Source organism: Natator depressus, chromosome 6 (genome assembly GCF_965152275.1).
Source record: "Natator depressus isolate rNatDep1 chromosome 6, rNatDep2.hap1, whole genome shotgun sequence".
Taxonomy (NCBI): domain Eukaryota; kingdom Metazoa; phylum Chordata; order Testudines; family Cheloniidae; genus Natator; species Natator depressus.
The window spans coordinates 26,643,717-26,661,906 of NC_134239.1; the positions used below are offsets into that span (position 1 = coordinate 26,643,717).

Consider the following 18,190-nt stretch of genomic DNA (forward strand, 5'->3'; position numbering starts at 1 on the left):
ACCTAAAGGTAATAGTTAGTGTACTACTTAGTTTCTTCCTTTTGGGTTTTTTGCCAATATTTTTAGTGCCTTGTTTTGGTTTTTTATTCAGTGTGCGTAAATCGAGATTTGTTTTGGTGCCAAAGTATTCAACATGTTAATGCTCAATATCTGTATTGTGGCCTAAGATCTCTTCCATTCATTCTTTACTGGGAGGCTTCTCAGTTCTGCTTTCGGTTTGTTTTGTTTTATCTGTTTTGGCAGAAATAACAGGATCTCTATCTTTTTATTGTATTTTAATATACAAATAGTGTACTGTCATTTTTGAGATCTTTATGCTTTTAAATTGTAGATGTTCTCTGTATTTGATTTCCTGGTAAATTGCATTTGCCTTTCAGTATGGTTCAGTGCGGATAAATCACTATTTCTCATGGGATAAACATAGATTACACTTGAACAGTCTATCAGTATTGAAAATAGATCTGTCATGCATGTAATAATCGTGGGGTTCATTAAATAACAAACCATTGAATGAGTAAGGAATAAAACAAACTGGGGAGCTTCTGTAGTGAGTTGCTGCATGCAGCCAGATGGTGTTCCCAACCCTGCCTTCAGAGCACATCTCCCAATTTCTATGTTCATAATACTGTCCTGTATGAGGGAGTATCTCTAAATTATAATCTTCTACAAACATCTCTTGACAGTGCTTGGGTTATCCTAAACTACTATAAAGCCCACAGCTATGTGTCAATGTCCTAGCTTTTGAATGGCTTCTGTGGTTTACCATTACCATATATGTTTACCCGTAGAGGCTCCATGTGGGTGCACCTGCATGGAGATCATTGCAGAATCAAGGCCTTATGTAACTCCGTCCACTGTTTTCTGTGTATCGTGGGAGTAGTGCTTTCTCTGTGTATACATGAGGGAGGTATTTTGTACTGTGATAAGCAGACAACTATCAACTGACCGGCCCAATAATGTAGTTCAATATGTGGTTGTGGTCTCTGGTGTTTGTGTGGTAGCATTAATGGAGATGGTTTAATATAATGGGAGTTTTATCACTTGGTGCGTGGGGGAAGACTTTTTTTTCCAAAGGCACAAATGCAAGTTTGGGTGTCCAATTCATGACTTTGAAATTGATGTATCATAATATTCGAACTAGAATGGTCCTACTGACATTAATATTCCCTTCTGCATCTGCACTGGCTATGGCAGGAGGCTCTTTATTTTCTGTCTGGGTTCTCAGACCTTAAAATACAGGCTCTTCTTTGCTTAGGAGAAATCTGATGGCTCTGGGTGCACCCTGATAGTGCTGAGCATGCACCCTCTGAAAATCAGGCTTCACTCTGGAATCATGCAAAAAGAACAGGAGAGGACTTGTGGCACCTTAGAGACTAACCAATTTATTTGAGCATAAGCTTTCATGGGCTACAGCTCACTTCATCGGATGCATGCAGTAGAAAATACAGTAGGAAGACTTATATACACAGAGAACATGAAACAATGGGTGTTACCATACACACTACAACAAGAGTGATTAGTTAAGGTGAGCTATTACCAGCGGGGGGGGGGGGGGGGGGAACGACGACCTTTTGTTGTGATGATCAAGATGGGCTATTTCCAGCAGTTGAAAAGATCATGTGAGGAACAGTAGGGGAAAAATAAACATGGGGAAATAGTTTTACTTGGCACAGGCATCTTCCCTGGTGCTGTAGCATTTCATTGATGGTCCACTGAAATAGCAGTGGAAAGTTGTGATCCACCTGTTCTTTAAAGCAAGCAGATCCACAGGCTTGATGTGTCTGCCAGGGATGTAAAGTAGCTCACGAAAGTAGCTGACCCAGAAAATGGCCCTTGGTGTCCATCAGCTCTCATGACAGAGAGGCGCATGTCCACAATGAAAAAAGCTCCGTCTCTGCCCATGAAGCACTTGCAAATCCCTATAGTGGGAATCTTGCACTGTTGTTGGCCCACATGAGTCTTAAGTTACCAGTCTAGTACACAAGGTAACAAATAGCTAGTTTATCCCCTTCACTCCCACCTTGTTTACTTTTCATAGTGATTCTTGAGCTGCTTACTGTTGGGGGGGGGGGGGGAGTGTGTGTGTGTGTGTGTGCGCGCGCGCAAAGAGCATAATTGAGGGTCTGATCCTGAGAGGTGCCAGTTCACTTGAACTGAAGTTAAATGCTGGGGGAGTAGTGGTGGTGGTATATTTTATCATTCTCACTGGATTCTTTCTCTGCTATGAGGTGAATGTACTTCAACTCTCTGGCAAGTGTCGATGTCATTAAGGGAACATCTTGCTGCTTTTCCTGGAAGACATTTGCCCTCTCGGAGTTTGAGCCTCAGGGTGGGGAATTCACTACCTCATTCCATGTGTGATCTCAAGGGCCCTGTTAATTGCTTGCCCTCAGAAGAAATGTCGCTGGGCAACTTCTGCATTTTGTTGGCCTATCCAGCCCATGTAAACTGGGTGAATTTTGGATGGGTCACTGAAACAGTCAGTTAACAGCAACCCTTCAGCGGGTGAACATATCCAGTCCAGGTCCTACCAGTGGTCTGTGGCTGTTGCTGTCCCCAGAATAATGATGGGGAATCTGCTTAGCCTAACTGTCCAGGGTCACCCATAATAACTCTTGCAATTTTGCATGCAGCTTGAATCTCAGCTGGTTTGAGCCTTAATGGTAGGCATCCACGTAGGACACTTGAAGTGCCCTATCTCCCAAGGTTATGTGTCTGGGTGTAATTGAATGAGTAACTTTAATCTTTACAGCATATGGACCAAGTTTCTCTAATGAGCAGAACTAGGACATTACCGTCAAACCCCCACCCCCAGGCATCTGTGTCTGAAACATCCACATACCCCAAACAGTCTACTTGGATTTCATGAAATAGGCCAAAGAACACACTACACCCTTTTTTCTTTAATAATTGGATCACAGCTGATTTGAAGTCACCTCACCAGACAACTCCTATCTTTTCAATTCCCACTGAAGCAGCTGGCACTTAGGTAGCCGGTTTTTATCCAGAATAGCTTTTGGTTTGGCGCCTGCTTCCTGGTCTCTGTGTACTCGCCAGGATATGCATCATGTATTTGTCTGCCTTTTTTGAAGAGGGGGAGAGCAAAAGGTACAAGCAGCTCACTAATTACAGTGCTGACTGACTGGTATGTCACTTGCAAATGAGACATCCTGCTGTTAAATCAAAAGAGGGAGGGATGCAAAAGTGCCAGCAAAGTTTTACAATACTGTATTTTTAGAAACACTCCTCAGTTTCCTGTGGATGAGATCAGCCCTTGCTCAGAGAACTAACTTTTTCTGTCAGTGCCTCACATTAGCTCTTCTTGCACAAAGGCCCTGTCTACACTTCAGGGACTATACTGGCATAGCTAAGGCATTGTAGACACATCCTACATTGGCAGAAGGATTGTTTCCATTGCTGTAGAAAAACCACCATTCCAAGTGACAGTGAGCTAGGTCGATGGAAGCATTCTTCCATCCACCAGCTGAATCTACACTGGTGGTTAGGTCACCCCTGTACACCATAGATAAGTAATCATAAATTTTAATTGTAGACCAGGCCAAAGACTAAAGCGTTGAAAGGGCTGCATTCCATCCTTGTTTTGTGGTGAATGTGCTGAGCGCTGCCAGTAGCTAACCTTAAAAAGACTCTCTTCAGGTAAGTATCAAGAGCTTCCCCACCAGGACACTTGGAAGCTGCCTCCCTCTTGTCATATGCATGGGCACATGGTTTTGTAGTTGTCATCCCAGGGCATGCCAACCCTGACAACCTCTCCCTGCCAAGGGCAGCAATGTCACTGAACTCTAATTTCCTGACTTTCAGGACGATGCACCCTGGAGTGCATGAGATTCCGCAATGCTTGCCAGTGTGCTACTGTAATAGCTTATCAACCATGTTTCTCTGTGGCTGAGACGTGCTAGCCACAAATGTGTCTAAACAGGACTGCTGCTAGCAGGGTTCTAACATGGCTTCCCTAACCAGTGTGGACAGGGACTTCAGTTTCTAGAAAACATGTTTTCTAACATGGTTATAAACCTACTTTGAGCCTAGTTCATGGTGTTCAAAAAAGAAAAGTCTGCAACTTCAACACTGTCCTACCACTCCGAGCACCACGGCAGCTCCACTGATGCTAGAGAAATGGTGAAGGAAACTGAAAATTCTGAACAGCACAGAGCATAGGACAATAATCTCTAACATAGTTAGACTCTGTCTGGGAGTAGCAATCTCTGTCCATGCTGGCCAGGGAAACCATATTAGCAATAGTCCTGTATGAATGTTGTTGCTTGCACTAGACAGAGCCTCTGGGGTATGGTAAGTGAGCAGTGGGCCCCAGAGATGGAGCCCACTGAATAAAGACGGGAATAACCACCACAGAGGTTTCCGAAGGCACTTGGCAGTTCCTTTTGGAGGGAGAAACAGGGAGTTCTTACCTAAATCTAAGAAAAGGCTTATACATACATTTTTCAAAAGGGGCCCCTGATTTTAAGGGGCTTCTCATCATGGATCTCCAGCCCTGGGCCTAACTTTGAGACTTTGTCAGCCCCAGCTACTGTCAGACTTCAGTTGTTGAGCACCCAAAATCAGTGGCTACTCTTAATTTCTGGAACAGGACAAAGACCCAAGTTCAGGCCATTGTCTTTTTCTCCTTCCTCATCTCCCCTTTCCTCCCCCCCACCCCTCCCCCAATATATCTGTGCATCCCTCAGAATGTGACATGGAAATCCTCTTGACCAGTTGGCTTCAGTCTTCTGGGGAGTTCTGGAGCTAAAGGATGTTGAAAAATTGGAGAGAGAGAGCTCAGAGAAGATGAGGGATGCCTTAAATGAGGGATTTTGAGGAGCTCAATGTGCAGAGATTATTGAGGAGACTGGTGAGATGACTCGATTGGTCTAGCAGTATCCACACAGGAGCAAGAGTTAGAGGGATATTTACTCTAGAAGGCAAAGGCATTAAAAGATCCAACATCTGGAAGTTGGCACTAGAAGTCGTCATACTGGAAGTAAGATAAAAAGTTCTTAACCGTGAAGGTAACTAACCATTGGAACAGATTACCAAACAATTGGGTGATGGAGAATCTACCATATCTTGATTCAATGACTCCAGGTATCTTTGTAAAAGATGTGCTGCAGCTCAACCACCAGCTGTTGGGCACAATGCAGAGATCATTGCTATGCAGGAAGACAGGCTAGAATGTCATCATCTCTTCTGGCTTGAAAATCTATGGAAAAAACTTGTCTTGATCTCCTGTACACTGATATTCAGGATGGTAACAGGCAAACTGTAGTTAAAATTAGAACCGTTCTGAACTAACATAAGATGAGTTCCTCTTACCAAATCCCAACTGTGAGCCTCTTGTGTACGCTGGGGAAAGGCATAGATGGGGCACGTTTTCTAGGATCAGGCACTTCCTTGTCCTGGATAGCCCTGCACTAATAATGTAAACGCGGGGGGAGCGCAGCAGCGTAGAATGGAATGTTGTAAAGTAGACTGGATTTCCCTCTGAATTTATAAAAGGGCGAGTATAGGGAAGGGTAACTTTGAAAACTGTTTGGCTCATAGTGGGGAAAGCTCAAGGTTATTTAAGTAACAATAAGAATAATTGTACTTTAGAAGAAAAAATCTGACTACAACAAATCATTCTGTGAACTCTTGTTCTAATTTTGAACAGTCATTCAGTTCAATTATGTCCATGACTAGTTTGCAAACATTTGTGCATATGACCTGGGGTCATTACATGGTGCTGTTACAAATAGCTTTTACAAGTTATGTTCAACTGAATATATAGGCAGTTGGATCTAGGAGGAAACCAAGCACCAGCTTTGTACAACTCCTAATTTCCATTAGCATTTTTATTTGCATTACAGTAGTGCCTGGAGGTCTCAGCTGAGATCAGGTCCCTATAATGCTCGGTGCTGTGAATACACATAGTAAGAGACAGTCCCTGCCTGAAGAGCTTACAGTCGAAACAGAATAGACAAAAGGTGGGAGGGAAAACAGATGCACAGAGAGATAAAGTTTGGGTAAGTCACATTGTTTGTATTAAGCTTTCTTGATTGTTAGATAGAAGTTATAGCAAACAGTCCTGATTGAGGAGCAACTTTCAGATATAGTCTAGTGCTATCTAGCTAACTCATCTGAAACACCTGTTCTGTTGCTCCACCCATTTTCAGGTGCTATCACAATCCAGGTAGATCAGCAAAACTGGCCACCCCTAAAATTTTTGGTGCAGGACATAAGAGAAATGAACTGTTCGTACAGTCCTTGTCCCCTCAAATGGCTAACTGCAGCCTTGGTCTCCATTTTAAGTATCTGAAATAAGGATTCAATTTAGCTTTCATAAGTGCTGTAATATGTTACGTTCCAATTAATTATTAAAAACATATTTTGAGGCCTAACTGTAGTCGGTCTCATTACAGAGAGATTAAAGTCTGTAAATATGCTTTTAGAAATTGGCTGCTAAAGTAAATAGCTCTCCTATTAAGCTGAAATAAAGTGTGTAGTCTGATACATTGAGGTGTGTTTAATGTAATGTTTGTGTGGTTTGCAGAACATCAGTCTAACAAGTGCTTGCATTGAAGTACCACTATGAAAGTATTCTAATGCAATACAGAACCTGGAAAGAACCTTCACTGTCGGAAGACAGGATACTGGGTTAGATGGACCTTTGGTCTGACCCAATATGGCTATTCTTATGTATGAACTAGGTTAACCCCCAGTGGTGGATTTCTTGCCCCCCAGGAAGTGAAATGAAGGTTGTTTCCCTGCTGCTAACCAAATTAAAGGAATTGTACTCATGCCTCCCTGCCCCCCGCATCTCAAACTCTCATGAAACCTGGCCTTTTAAGGTCCAGACACGGGTACTGGCAGCAAGTTAAACCGGGGGCAGCTTCCTCTCTCAAGTTGATTAGCCAAATTTCATTCTGCATCTCCAATCTAAAAGCCATTCATTCAGTACCACAGGGAATGACACGTGGTGTTTACTGCTTTACAGACCACAAATTAATACCTTAAGAGATTCAGTTTGAGGAGAGGTGTGAAAGCACTTTCTTGTCCTCCATTAGTTTGCCCATTTTAACTGTGAATTAGGAAGTGCTAGACACAGCTTAGATTCTTCCCTGCCTCCCCCCGCCCAATTTACAATGTGTCTTTTACTATGTCTCCTATATAGTGACTAGCACAATGAGACTCTGATCTTGACTGGGGACTCCAGGCATTATTGTAATATAAATAATAGATAGCAGCTGGCTCACATCTTGGGCACTGTTGGACTGAAGTTCATATTTGAAGGCCCTCTTTGTTCTAGTGGAAAGGTAGAGAGAAACAGGTGGTCTGCAGAAGAAGTGCTGAGGGGGCCGGGATAAGACCCAAACCTTCTTGAACCTCTTACATTTTGGATGGACTTTCATCCCTAGATCCAAATTGCGGTTGATGATCAGAGGGGACTTGGAACATAGCACACATAGGGAACAAGATGGTGGAAACTTTGCGAGAACAGCTTGCCAGGTGTTACTGAGATCAGTACCAGTCAATCCAAACCTCATCCAGGTTCATGTGCTGTTTCTAGGTCATCTCTGAGAGAGTAACAGTTACCACTTGCAGCCAGCTTACAGTATGTGAGTGAAGGTGCTACCATGGTGGTGGTGGAGGACTGTTTACCATACTGGTGTTAAATCAGAATGCTGAGGAATTGAGAGCAAGAGATGGCCGTCAGGGGAAGTGGTGAGACAGCAGGAGCAGTGCAGTGTGTTTTTGTTTTTCACTCTGCCAAAATTCCACTAACCCTGAAGGAAAAAGCAAATGGAGAAATTGCTGTCTGTGGAAGTGTCTAGCTCTCCTTTCAGGTTTTATGAGCTGTCGCTGGGCTGTTCTTTTAAAACCTTTTTTTTTTTTTTTATAAAAAGGTTCTTCTAGTGGAAGCCAGGGTTACTATGGCAATCCAATGAGTTTTCTCCCTCCCGCTTCCTTCCCTTTGGAACCACAAGTGACCGGATTCCTCAACTATGTTTAATATATTTTTGGTGGTTATGAAGGATGTTTTTCGGGGAAATGATGATCCATAGGTCTGTCTTTAACTTTATAATGGGGGAAAAAAGTGTTTAGAATCCTCTCTCTCTCTGTCTCACATAAGAGAACACTTCCCTGTCTGTTCTTCAAAGCTCTCAGAGACAACTTGCTCCTGGACTCCTCCCAAATGTGATCTCATTTGCTGGTTCATAACCATGGTGAGATGGGTGAAGGCAGGGACTGAGCCAGCCAAAAGAGGCACAGAAATTCAACAGTCCAGTCAAAGTGAGCACAGAAATCTTCTTTGGATGGTTCCCCTCCTAGGGGCTGCACACAGATTCCTGCTTTAGGAGTGGCATTGATTAATTATGGGCCCTTCTCTTTTTTCCAAGTGAATAAACAAATGTGGATTTTATTATCATCCTAGACAACTAATGAGAAACTCCAGACTGGATTTTGGTTTCCTTTTTTTTTTTTTTTTTTTTTTTTTTTTAAGGCAGCTCCTAGCTACTTTACTTGAAGCTGAATTGGAAGGCTATACTTTCAGGGATCATTTCTATAGTTTCGGCTACACTTCTCTAGTTACAAAGTGTCTGACATCTCTAACCACGAGGAGTTAAAGTGTTCTCTTCTGAGCGTGAAGCGAGCAGACAGTGTTGCTTTAATGCAGCTGCTGTCTGTTATTGATGACCGTTACTTCTTTGCTTTTGGGAAGCTGGAAGGGAGAGAACACTGATTTTTTTCTTTTTTTTTTTTTCTTTTTCCCACAATCACTTTTTCCATAGCAAGTACTGGGAGATTGTTGGCCTGCCTGAAGCAAGTTCTGAGAGGGGCTTAGGTACAATATTTTTCCCTATTCATAATAAGCACTGAAAGCTCAGCTGAAGGGGAGGAGGAGCAGGAAATTGACTTGGGCAAAATCTCTAGACCCTTACTGGGCTAAATTTTCAGAGGACCTACTTCCATGCTTGCATAGTTTCTTTAATTGTATGCACAGATTGAGTGATTGTGCATGTGTGGACATAGGCTCCTAACTAGCAATTTACATGTGCAGTCATGCAGTTTGCATTCATAATGGCGTTTGCCATTGCACACCTGTGGCTCTTGTGCGCTTTATTGCGCATACAAGCTGACTCCAATCTCATTGAAAACTTGGTCTGCGTTCTTGTAATGTAATATTATTTTGTTCTTTGTGTGGGTTTTTTTAATCTTGTCCTGTTATAAGGAGGCATTCCACTAAAACTGGCCAAAATGTTCCAAGTAAAATCATAAATTCTGCAGTTGTTAAAGGAGCTGGGGAGAAGCAAGTGATTAAGGGACCAGGCAAACAGAACTGCAGAGGCAGCAAGGGCAATTGACACTCCTGGGGATGCTGGTACCAGTAAGTGGACAAGTCAAGCTTTCTTTAGTCTAGAGTACTCTTGTGCTATACACTCTCCCTATATGTTTGAGTCTAAGAATAAGTGGCTAGTTCCTTAAGAACCATAATGGCCGAGCTTTTCAAAACGACTCCATGTTGGTCTAACTTTCCCACTGAAGTGAATGGTAAAACACCTATTGATTTCAGTGGGAGCCAAATTAGGCCAGTGCTGAATAACTTGAAAAAGCCCAGCTGACATTTGCTTATGCAATGGTCCCAAGCATTAGACTCTGCCTGCAAATGTATAACTACAGTCTTTTGATCTGTTACTAAAGAATCTCTTTATGGGACTGTCATATAACCTGTAGTCAATCCCTCATGTACTTATGACTAATTTAGGGATCCTGTCAAAAATCAGCCCTCTTTTTAAGAGCTACTGTCTTTTAAAAAAAAAAAAAAAAAAGTCATCCTCCTTTCACATGTATCCTTTAAAACAAGTTGGTACAAAGGCTATGACCTTTAAGATAAAATGGAGTTTGAGTAGGCCTCACCAGTGAAAGTGCCTTGGAAATCTCCCTTTTAAATATATTAGATTTTCTTACTTCAGAAACCAATGTCTTATTTAAATAAGATTCCATTTGTTACAGTAGAATGGGTATGACTGTGTCAAATGGGTCAGAGAAAAGTCCTACTAGGAAACATTTAGCTTGAATAAGTCACTCCCAAAAAGAGAGCTTTGAAAAGGAGTCATTCAAGTAATCCTCCAGTTTTGCGGTATGAGTATTTCAATTCTACTGTATTTCAGTCTCAGCCACCACCTCTTCAAGGAAGCATGTTGTGGTGTTTTTTGTTTATTAATTATTCCTCTTACCCCCAATAATACTCTTATCCAAGAAGGTTTTGTTCAGAGAATTGTCAGTGCTACAGTGGCATTAGGACTGGCACATCTTCCCTGTTAGCACAAAGTGACTACAAATGGTACCTCAATTCTAATGCAATCATGTGCCTGTTTATTTTATGGAGGCATGTGTTTGTTACACCTTTAAACCCAATACAGCAAGTCTAGCTTTGCAGTCCACTCCTAGGTTCAACTTTTAATCCAGAGAATTTCATAGTTCATCCTCAGAGACCAAACAGAAACCCTTGGTGAGAGTGTGACAGGACTGAGTGCATTATTGTGCGTACAGGAAAGTGACTCCGCCTGTTGGCTGCTAATAAAGATTTCGTAGCTGGAACACGTGTGTGTGTGTGTGTGTGTGTGTGTGTGTGTGTGCATGCACATGCATGCTCTAGTCCCTCTACTCTGCTGCTGTATAGTAGGCCTTTTTAAGTAGGGCAGCCCTTTCTGCCTAATCAGCTAGTTGTGCTGTTCCAGGGATGGTGTCCCGATCTAGCCTCTGTTTACCAGAAACTGGGAATGGGCGACGGGATGGATCACTTGATGATTACCTCTTCTGTTCATTTCCCTCAGGGGCACCTGGCACTGGCCTCTGTTGGAAGACAGGATACTGGGCTAGATGGATCTTTGGTCTGACCCACTATGGCAGTTCGTATGTTCCTCTTAGTACGCACTTGTGGTGGTATCCATAGAAGCACTGGAGATTTAATGGCTTTAAAAAAAAAAATCCCTCAGATTAGTTTCCTAAATCTATATTTAGGCACTTTAGAGCTTGTCGAGGCTGCAAAGTTGTCAACAAAACTTTTCTTTCACAGGTACATAAAAAAGCTTCATCCCCCCCTGCTAAAGATGAAAATTTTGCTGACGCAAGTGGCAATGTGAATGCGGCTTTGGACAAAGCTAACGCCGCTTGCAGGGCTGGAAGTATTTTGTTGGCAAAAGTGCCGAAAAAGAGCTTTACACAGCCTTGTCACTAAAAGCTGCGTGGCGTAGACAAGCCCTAAATAAATGGCCTGATCTTCAGTAGTGCTGAGCATCCAGCAACTCCAATTGAGTTCAAACCCTCAAGTTAAGTACAAGAAATGCCTGTCAAAGAGAGAACTTGAGTTGATTTTGTTTGTCCAAACTGACTATTGTGATCTCCTGAATAAACAAGTAGTACAGATATAATAAATTAACTGGGAGATTTGCGTACTGCCCTTCCCTGCAAGGTGGCTTCATCATCCCATAAGATTTTCTTCAGTGAAGGTGAGCATTGGACTGTCATCCCGTGTCTTGCCCTGTCCACTTAGTTACCGCTGATTCTTTTAAAATAAATAAATATATTTATTTTACTGAAATTCTCAAGGAACAATTGATGCCGAGTCATGTTTTGATGCTACTACGAATTAGATCAGAACAGTTTCTGAATAAGCAGGGAGGTGGCCTAAGTTACTGTCAGCCAAGCGCCATATTTGTTAAAGATGCAAGCTAACAAATGTTTTGTTTCTGATACTCATGGAATTCTCTATATACTTCCTCTCTGAATAACATCCATCAATGGGTTATGGGTCCTCTGGTTGCCTGCTGAACAAGATGATCTTCTTGTGTGTGTTGAGGTAATCGCCATCTCTGTGGAAAAATGGATTTGTTAACCATTATGTGTTTGGAATGGGCTGAAGGAACACCTGATGCGGTTTTTGTTTGTGTTTTTAAAATTACTTTGGGAAAACTAGTTGCTAGAGAAATGGCTATGGTTCTTAACAAAGACATTCCACAAGGGAGTGGGAAGGTGAGGAGTAAACAGGACTCTGGCTATCCCTGCTGGAGATCAGATATCCCAAAAATCTCTTGAAGAAAACTGTCTGCTGTTTAGTGTGGCTACAGTCGGATCGATGCACAGGAGAAGCCTGGGGGCGGGGGGAAGAGAGGGATTTTCAGACATGCCTAAGTCACTTAGGCACTCTTCAAAATGCTACCTTAAATGCCTAGAGGGATGCTTACAGGGGAATTGTGAAGGGGAATATGTTTTTTTCCAAGTTCATATGGATCTTCTGATAGCATGTGCTACGCATGTGCAGGATGTTGGAGTTTTTGTTGTTACCTAGCATCAATATGCACCGGTTAAGCATGCTTCTATAACGCTGATTGTCATCAAACCTTTTTCCTGTGGCAAGTGGTTTTTGGGAGTTCTAGAAAACTTGCTACGCTGTGTTTGGTCAAATTCTAGATGCCATAAAACTAGATAAATGCAACTGTGCATTGGGAGTAGGAAAAGAATGCAAGTCTGAAGGAGAAATTGACAAACCTTAGAAACTGTTTTCTCATAACTCCCTGTCACAACTGGTACACAACCAAAGGTGATGTGTGAAAGCATAACACATCCCAGTGTAGGATAACTTCAGTATAAGCACAATGTTTAAAAATAGTGAATCCTGGGATGTGTAGCTAAAGATATCTAAAACAAACCTGGTTTCTGTCCGTACGTCATAGATGAGCTATAATACCATGTGTCTTCAGACTTACTACCTCCACTTCCAATGAGACAAAACTTAAATGGTACCTCCTGTCTAAAAGCTACCTTTAAAGCTTCAGTTGCAGATGTTGCTCTCTTCCCCTCCTAAAATATTTTGTAACAGCAGCCACTGCACATTAGCAATATTTTACCCTAGAATCCTCTGCCTGTCGCTAATAGGAAAGTGGTCCCTACAGACAGGTTGTAAAGCACTGTGGAAATCTTCAGGATGAAAGGTGCCATATAAAATATAAATGAAAAGTCAAAACAATTACACCTGCAATAGTGCGCACACATCTGGTCTGGTCAACTTTATTGAGACGGAGATTGGTGCATTTTCCAGTTTAAACATACAGGAATGTAAGGAGCTAAATTATTCAGAGGTTGGAAAAATTAGGTCTTTTTTTACAAAGAGGCGTACAACATTCTGAAGGGGCTCCAGAGGATTGTATGGGGCCAAACCCATAGGACGCACCTCTAACTTAGAGGTTTGGTGCTGTTGGGGATTTCTTATGCCAAATAGCTAACATCCAGGATAAATGTAAGGACAGCACTGGAAACAAAGTAATCAGAGGCAGGATGCTTCAGCTGCACTGAGCAGGAGTTAGCGAGGCAGAGAGTGAAGGAACCAGAGCTGGTGGTGTAACAAGTCTCCCAAATCTTCCTATCAAGAGCAGGATGGCTCAGGACTGTTGGGGAAATATGCTGTGCAGCGCACTCTGCCCCTGTTACTAACAGGAACCAGAGAGAGACTCTCCCTAGGGGGCATGATGCCAGACACCCCATTGTGACAGATCCTGGCCTTTGTGGCTTTGGAGAGCCAGAAGGCATGTTTGTCATTCTCTGGCCTAGCACTCGGGGAATCATTACACTGAAATACTACCCATGTGCTGCTGGGGTGGGAAACTCTCACTTCTCCTTTTCCTTCCAACCTCCAGCAAAAAAGAGAGCAGGACTTAGCCCATAGGTTTTGAAGAGTATTTAGACAAACATAAAAAGAAATGCATGGCTCTTGAGCAGCTACTAGTTGTGAGATGGACTGGGATAGGTATTCCGGAGCCACTCCTGTGCCTGGAACAGACCTGTCTTTCAGCCTTGAAATCTGTCACTCTGCTCTTCAAACTCAGCCTGGATAGCCTAGTAATGAAGCCTATTGGAGATGAAGAGCCTTATTCTGCAACCCCTCATGTGTAACTCTCAGGGGATCTGGGGAAAGATCTATGCGCAGAGAGGCTGCAGAATCAATGGGAGAACTCATAATTGGAAACAGACAAGGCCATTAGGCGGAGAGAGTATGGTCAATATATTGGACAAAGGGCACCCAGAGTGAGCTGTTTTGATGCATCCTGTTTCTCTGTGTATATGAGCCATATATTGGACAAGCTTAGTAGAGAGCGAGATGTCTCTGTATATGATTTGCCAGTGCCCTGCATGTTGGGTAAGGCCTCTGGAAGGACTTGTCTTGTATGTAAATAGACTGTATGATGGGACATGTGATGGAATGAGTGTTGCTAATTGTGTACCCTTCTCTCTGGTTTCTACCCAGCTCGCAGGAGGAATCATTCTTGGTGTGGCACTCTGGCTCCGTCATGATTCGCAGACCACAAATATCCTGTACTTACATCTAGGTGACAAGCAGGCCCCTAACACATTCTATATTGGTAAGTAGTGCCGGGAGAGAAGTAGGTGGGTGGGTATAGAGGGAGTGAGGTTTGTATGCATCTCCATTGGTGGTGGTACCTGCACAACTTGTCCTGTTCCAGTGAAGCATGACACACCCAGAAATGCAAATGGAAAGCATTGTTCATATGCCGGTGTGACCGGGCTCCTAGTGGGGAGCCAGCTATGGTCACTCAATTAGGGTGAACTGCAAGAATGGGGCAGCCAAACCCCCCAAAAAGCTGGTGGATATTCCAGTACTTAAATTTACCAAGCCAGCATAAAACAGCTTCTTTATTACCTTACTGGTTACTCAGAAGTCCAAACAACACAGTTCCTGTAAAGTGATCCAGCCTCAGGCCTCCATCCAGGTACCCACATCAAATATGATGAAAATTTCTGTAAATCTTCTTTAATCATGTAAAAGAAAAGGTTCTATCAATCCCAAAGGATCGGACTCATTACCTCCCAGGTTAATGAATGTTACAGATCTTATCCAAATACATGCTACAGCCAACTCTTACTAACTAAACAAAATTTTTCTAAAAAACATAAGAGTATGGTTAAAATATCAATATACATACAGACGTGAGCTCAATTCATTGAGGTGCAGATTCACAGCAGAGGTGGTGAGCTTCCGAGTTGCAAAGTGTTCCTTTAGAATTTAGTTCATAGGTCATAGTCTAATGACGAAATTTCATATTCACGGTGTACCAGCATAACTGGGACCTCAGTCTTGCGACTCAAACTTCCCCGATGAAGTCTAAGCAAATCTGAGATGACAGAATCAGGACCCAAGGATCTTTTATACAATTTCATGTCTTTTGACAAGTTGGAATTCCTCAGGGAACAAAAGGTAATCAGGATGACTTTGAAGGAGGTCCATCACTAGCACTTAGCTATATGAGTTAACATAAGGCCATTTGCTTGTTCCTCCACCATTCACAGTACATTTCAAAGAAAGATGAATACCAAGATATCTGGTGCTTACAGTTCATTTACATAATAGGATGTTCTTTTGACCTCTGAATTATAAGAATACAGAACAGTCAGGGACTGTTTTACATTGTCCACCCTACTCATACATATGTAAATACACAAAACCACAAACATTATCTTCCCACATGTCTTCTGTGGGTTATTTATTTTGCAGGATGTTTAACCCTTTCTAGCCATGTGTCACAGCAGGTGTCCTAAAAACATAATGTATGCTCATTATGGCAATACATGGAATAAAGTGTAGACTAAAATATCTCATACTAGCAAGATATGACCTTGATGTGCAAATCCTGTTTGCTTAAATGTAACCTGTGTTGCATGTATCTCCAATCCTAGAGTCAAAGGGGTTAAAATGAAAAACATCTTTAAAAAATATCCAGCTTTTCTGTGCAAGCAGTAAAGAGAATTTCCCCTGTCCCATTTCCACTAGTCTCCTTTAAAAACCTTTAATTTCAGGAGGGAGTTGTGTGATGGGTTTGGACATAAGGGGGAGGAGGGGTTGCTTGTTGTAGCTGTTTTTTGGGATTCTTGGTTCTCTGCTGCAGGGATATGGAGCAACTGAAGGAACAGTCGGCAACGGAAAATAAATTGTGGAGACCAGCATGACTCATGTTTTCCAGGCGTGTGAGGTTTAATGTGATTTCAATAATTGGTCAGCATTCTGACTTGTTGGAAATGGAAGACCCTTATTTGGCTGTGCTCGTCTGCACTCGAGCAGCAGCTCAAGCCTTAAAGCATTGGCTTGAGCAGGACGTCTGCTTTCCAAGGTCCCCTTTTTTTTGAGGTTTGACCTCTGCACTGTGTATCTGAAACCAGCTGTCTCTCTGCAAGGGGAATGCTGAGGATGCTGTGTGCGGGGGAGGTGACGATTGCAGGGTACTGGGTGTGGACCAAGAATTCCTGCATTCTCCGGGGTAGACACACAGGAAAGAAATGCTGTCATGGATGGGGACCTAGGGGAGGAGGACATCTGGAAAAATTATCCTCCATTCCTGTTCAAGACAAAACTGCGTATGAGTCTGATTCTCCACAGATCTGCTCCAGTTTAACTCTGTTGATTTTAATGGAGGTTTACCTGATTTCTGCCTCCCACTGGTGTGAAAGGAAGATGAGCCCCATAGCTTCTTCCCCACCACTATCCACTCAGACCAGATGTCTTCAATATCTGCATGTACACTTCTCCACCAGGTGGAGACATTTTAAGGGGCAGTCCCCTTCCAAATGCTGGAGAAAGGGAAGGGTGAGGTGGCTGTCACCAGTATGGGATACTCGTAGAGCTCTGGGGTTTAGAGGTATGGAGATAATCCCTTCCTGTTTTGAGAACGAGAAGAGACTTAGAAATAAGAACACTGTCCCCCTGTAGGTGGAGAATTGCTCCTAGAACCACCATCCACTTCTCTCACAAGGCCCTCGGTAGACTGCATGTGACAACCCCAATATAATGGCAGGCTGTTTATCTGTATTGATTCAGTGAATACTAAAAACAGTCTCTGGTTGTGTTGATAAACTTCCATAACGCCAGCACACGACTCTTCCTTGTCAAAACAATGGGTCATACAATCGCACTACAGCCATCTGGATAACTAGAGTGCACTGGGACAATAGGGGATGCCTGGATTGTGATAACAGCTGCTCAGACTTGTGCTAGAGTTCATAAATGGATCCATGCACCTGGATATACGCGATACATGTGCCCTCAGTGCGCCAACCTTTTCATACAGCTCCGCAACCAACATGACATTCATGTTGGGTGCTGAGCTCTCTTGAAAATCTGGCCTTGTGTACCCGGAGGCTGCAGAGATTGTTTGTAAATGCGTGTAACAATAGCTTCAGTGTACTTGGATCCTTTCCCTTTCTACTGCATGTTGGGGGAATATTAAAAAGGCAGAACTTGCCATGCCAGGCTGGACCCAGTGGTCCATTTAGTCAGATATCCGGCTACCAGCAGTAGCCAATATGATCTGCTTCATAGGAAAGTGTCCCAGTTCAATTTCCACTCCCCCACCAAAATGACACACTTAGTCAGTTTGCTATTGATGTACATAGGGGTGGGAGGTGTTAATTCCTGAATCTACAAAGGGCCCTAGTCTTCCACCAGGGCCTCTATTCAGAGTATCCCCTCTTTCAATGTAAACTCCAACAAGGTGAGACCGAAAAGGCAGAGAGCCCAGGTCTCTAGATACCCCAGGGATTGGCCCAAAGATCAACTTCCTTCTCAAGGCAAAAAGAAAAGGAGGACTTGTGGCATCTTAGAGACTAACCAATTTATTTGAGCATGAGCTTTCGTGAGCTACAGCTCACTTCATCGGATGCATACTGTGGAAATTGCAGAAGACATTATATACACAGACACCATGAAACAATACCTCCTCCCACCCCACTCTCCTACAGCAGGAGAGTGGGGTGGGAGGAGGTATTGTTTCATGGTGTCTGTGTATATAATGTCTTCTGCAATTTCCACAGTATGCATCCGATGAAGTGAGCTGTAGCTCACGAAAGCTCATGCTCAAATAAATTGGTTAGTCTCTAAGGTGCCACAAGTCCTCCTTTTCTTTTTGCGAATACAGACTAACACGGCTGTTACTCTGAAACTTCTCAAGGCAAAAAGTGAGTCTCTCCTCTGCACTTCTGCCTGAGGTGAGGACCCAGAGGACAAGGAAACTGGGAGGAGCTGTTCATCTTCCTCCAAAATGGGAGAGAATTGAGCAATTGGACAGCTAAACTGTTTCCTCCAGGGTTTTGTCTCCCTCTTTTGAGCCTTTCTGCAAGGATGCAT

The 18,190-nt window shown here is 43.0% G+C and overlaps 1 protein-coding gene and 1 pseudogene across 2 annotated transcripts in view; both read left to right on the top strand.

Annotated features, from left to right (window-relative positions):
* The window catches only part of CD81 (CD81 molecule), an 84,762-nt gene that overhangs the window by 18,790 nt on the left and 47,782 nt on the right, over positions 1 to 18,190 (top strand). For both annotated transcript variants that reach the window (XM_074954855.1, XM_074954856.1), the window contains exon 2: positions 14,303 to 14,417. In XM_074954855.1, the coding sequence (XP_074810956.1) occupies positions 14,303 to 14,417 (115 nt within the window). The remainder of the gene's footprint in view (positions 1 to 14,302; positions 14,418 to 18,190) is intronic.
* Positions 8,536 to 8,740, top strand: LOC141990258 (small nucleolar RNA U3; annotated as a pseudogene).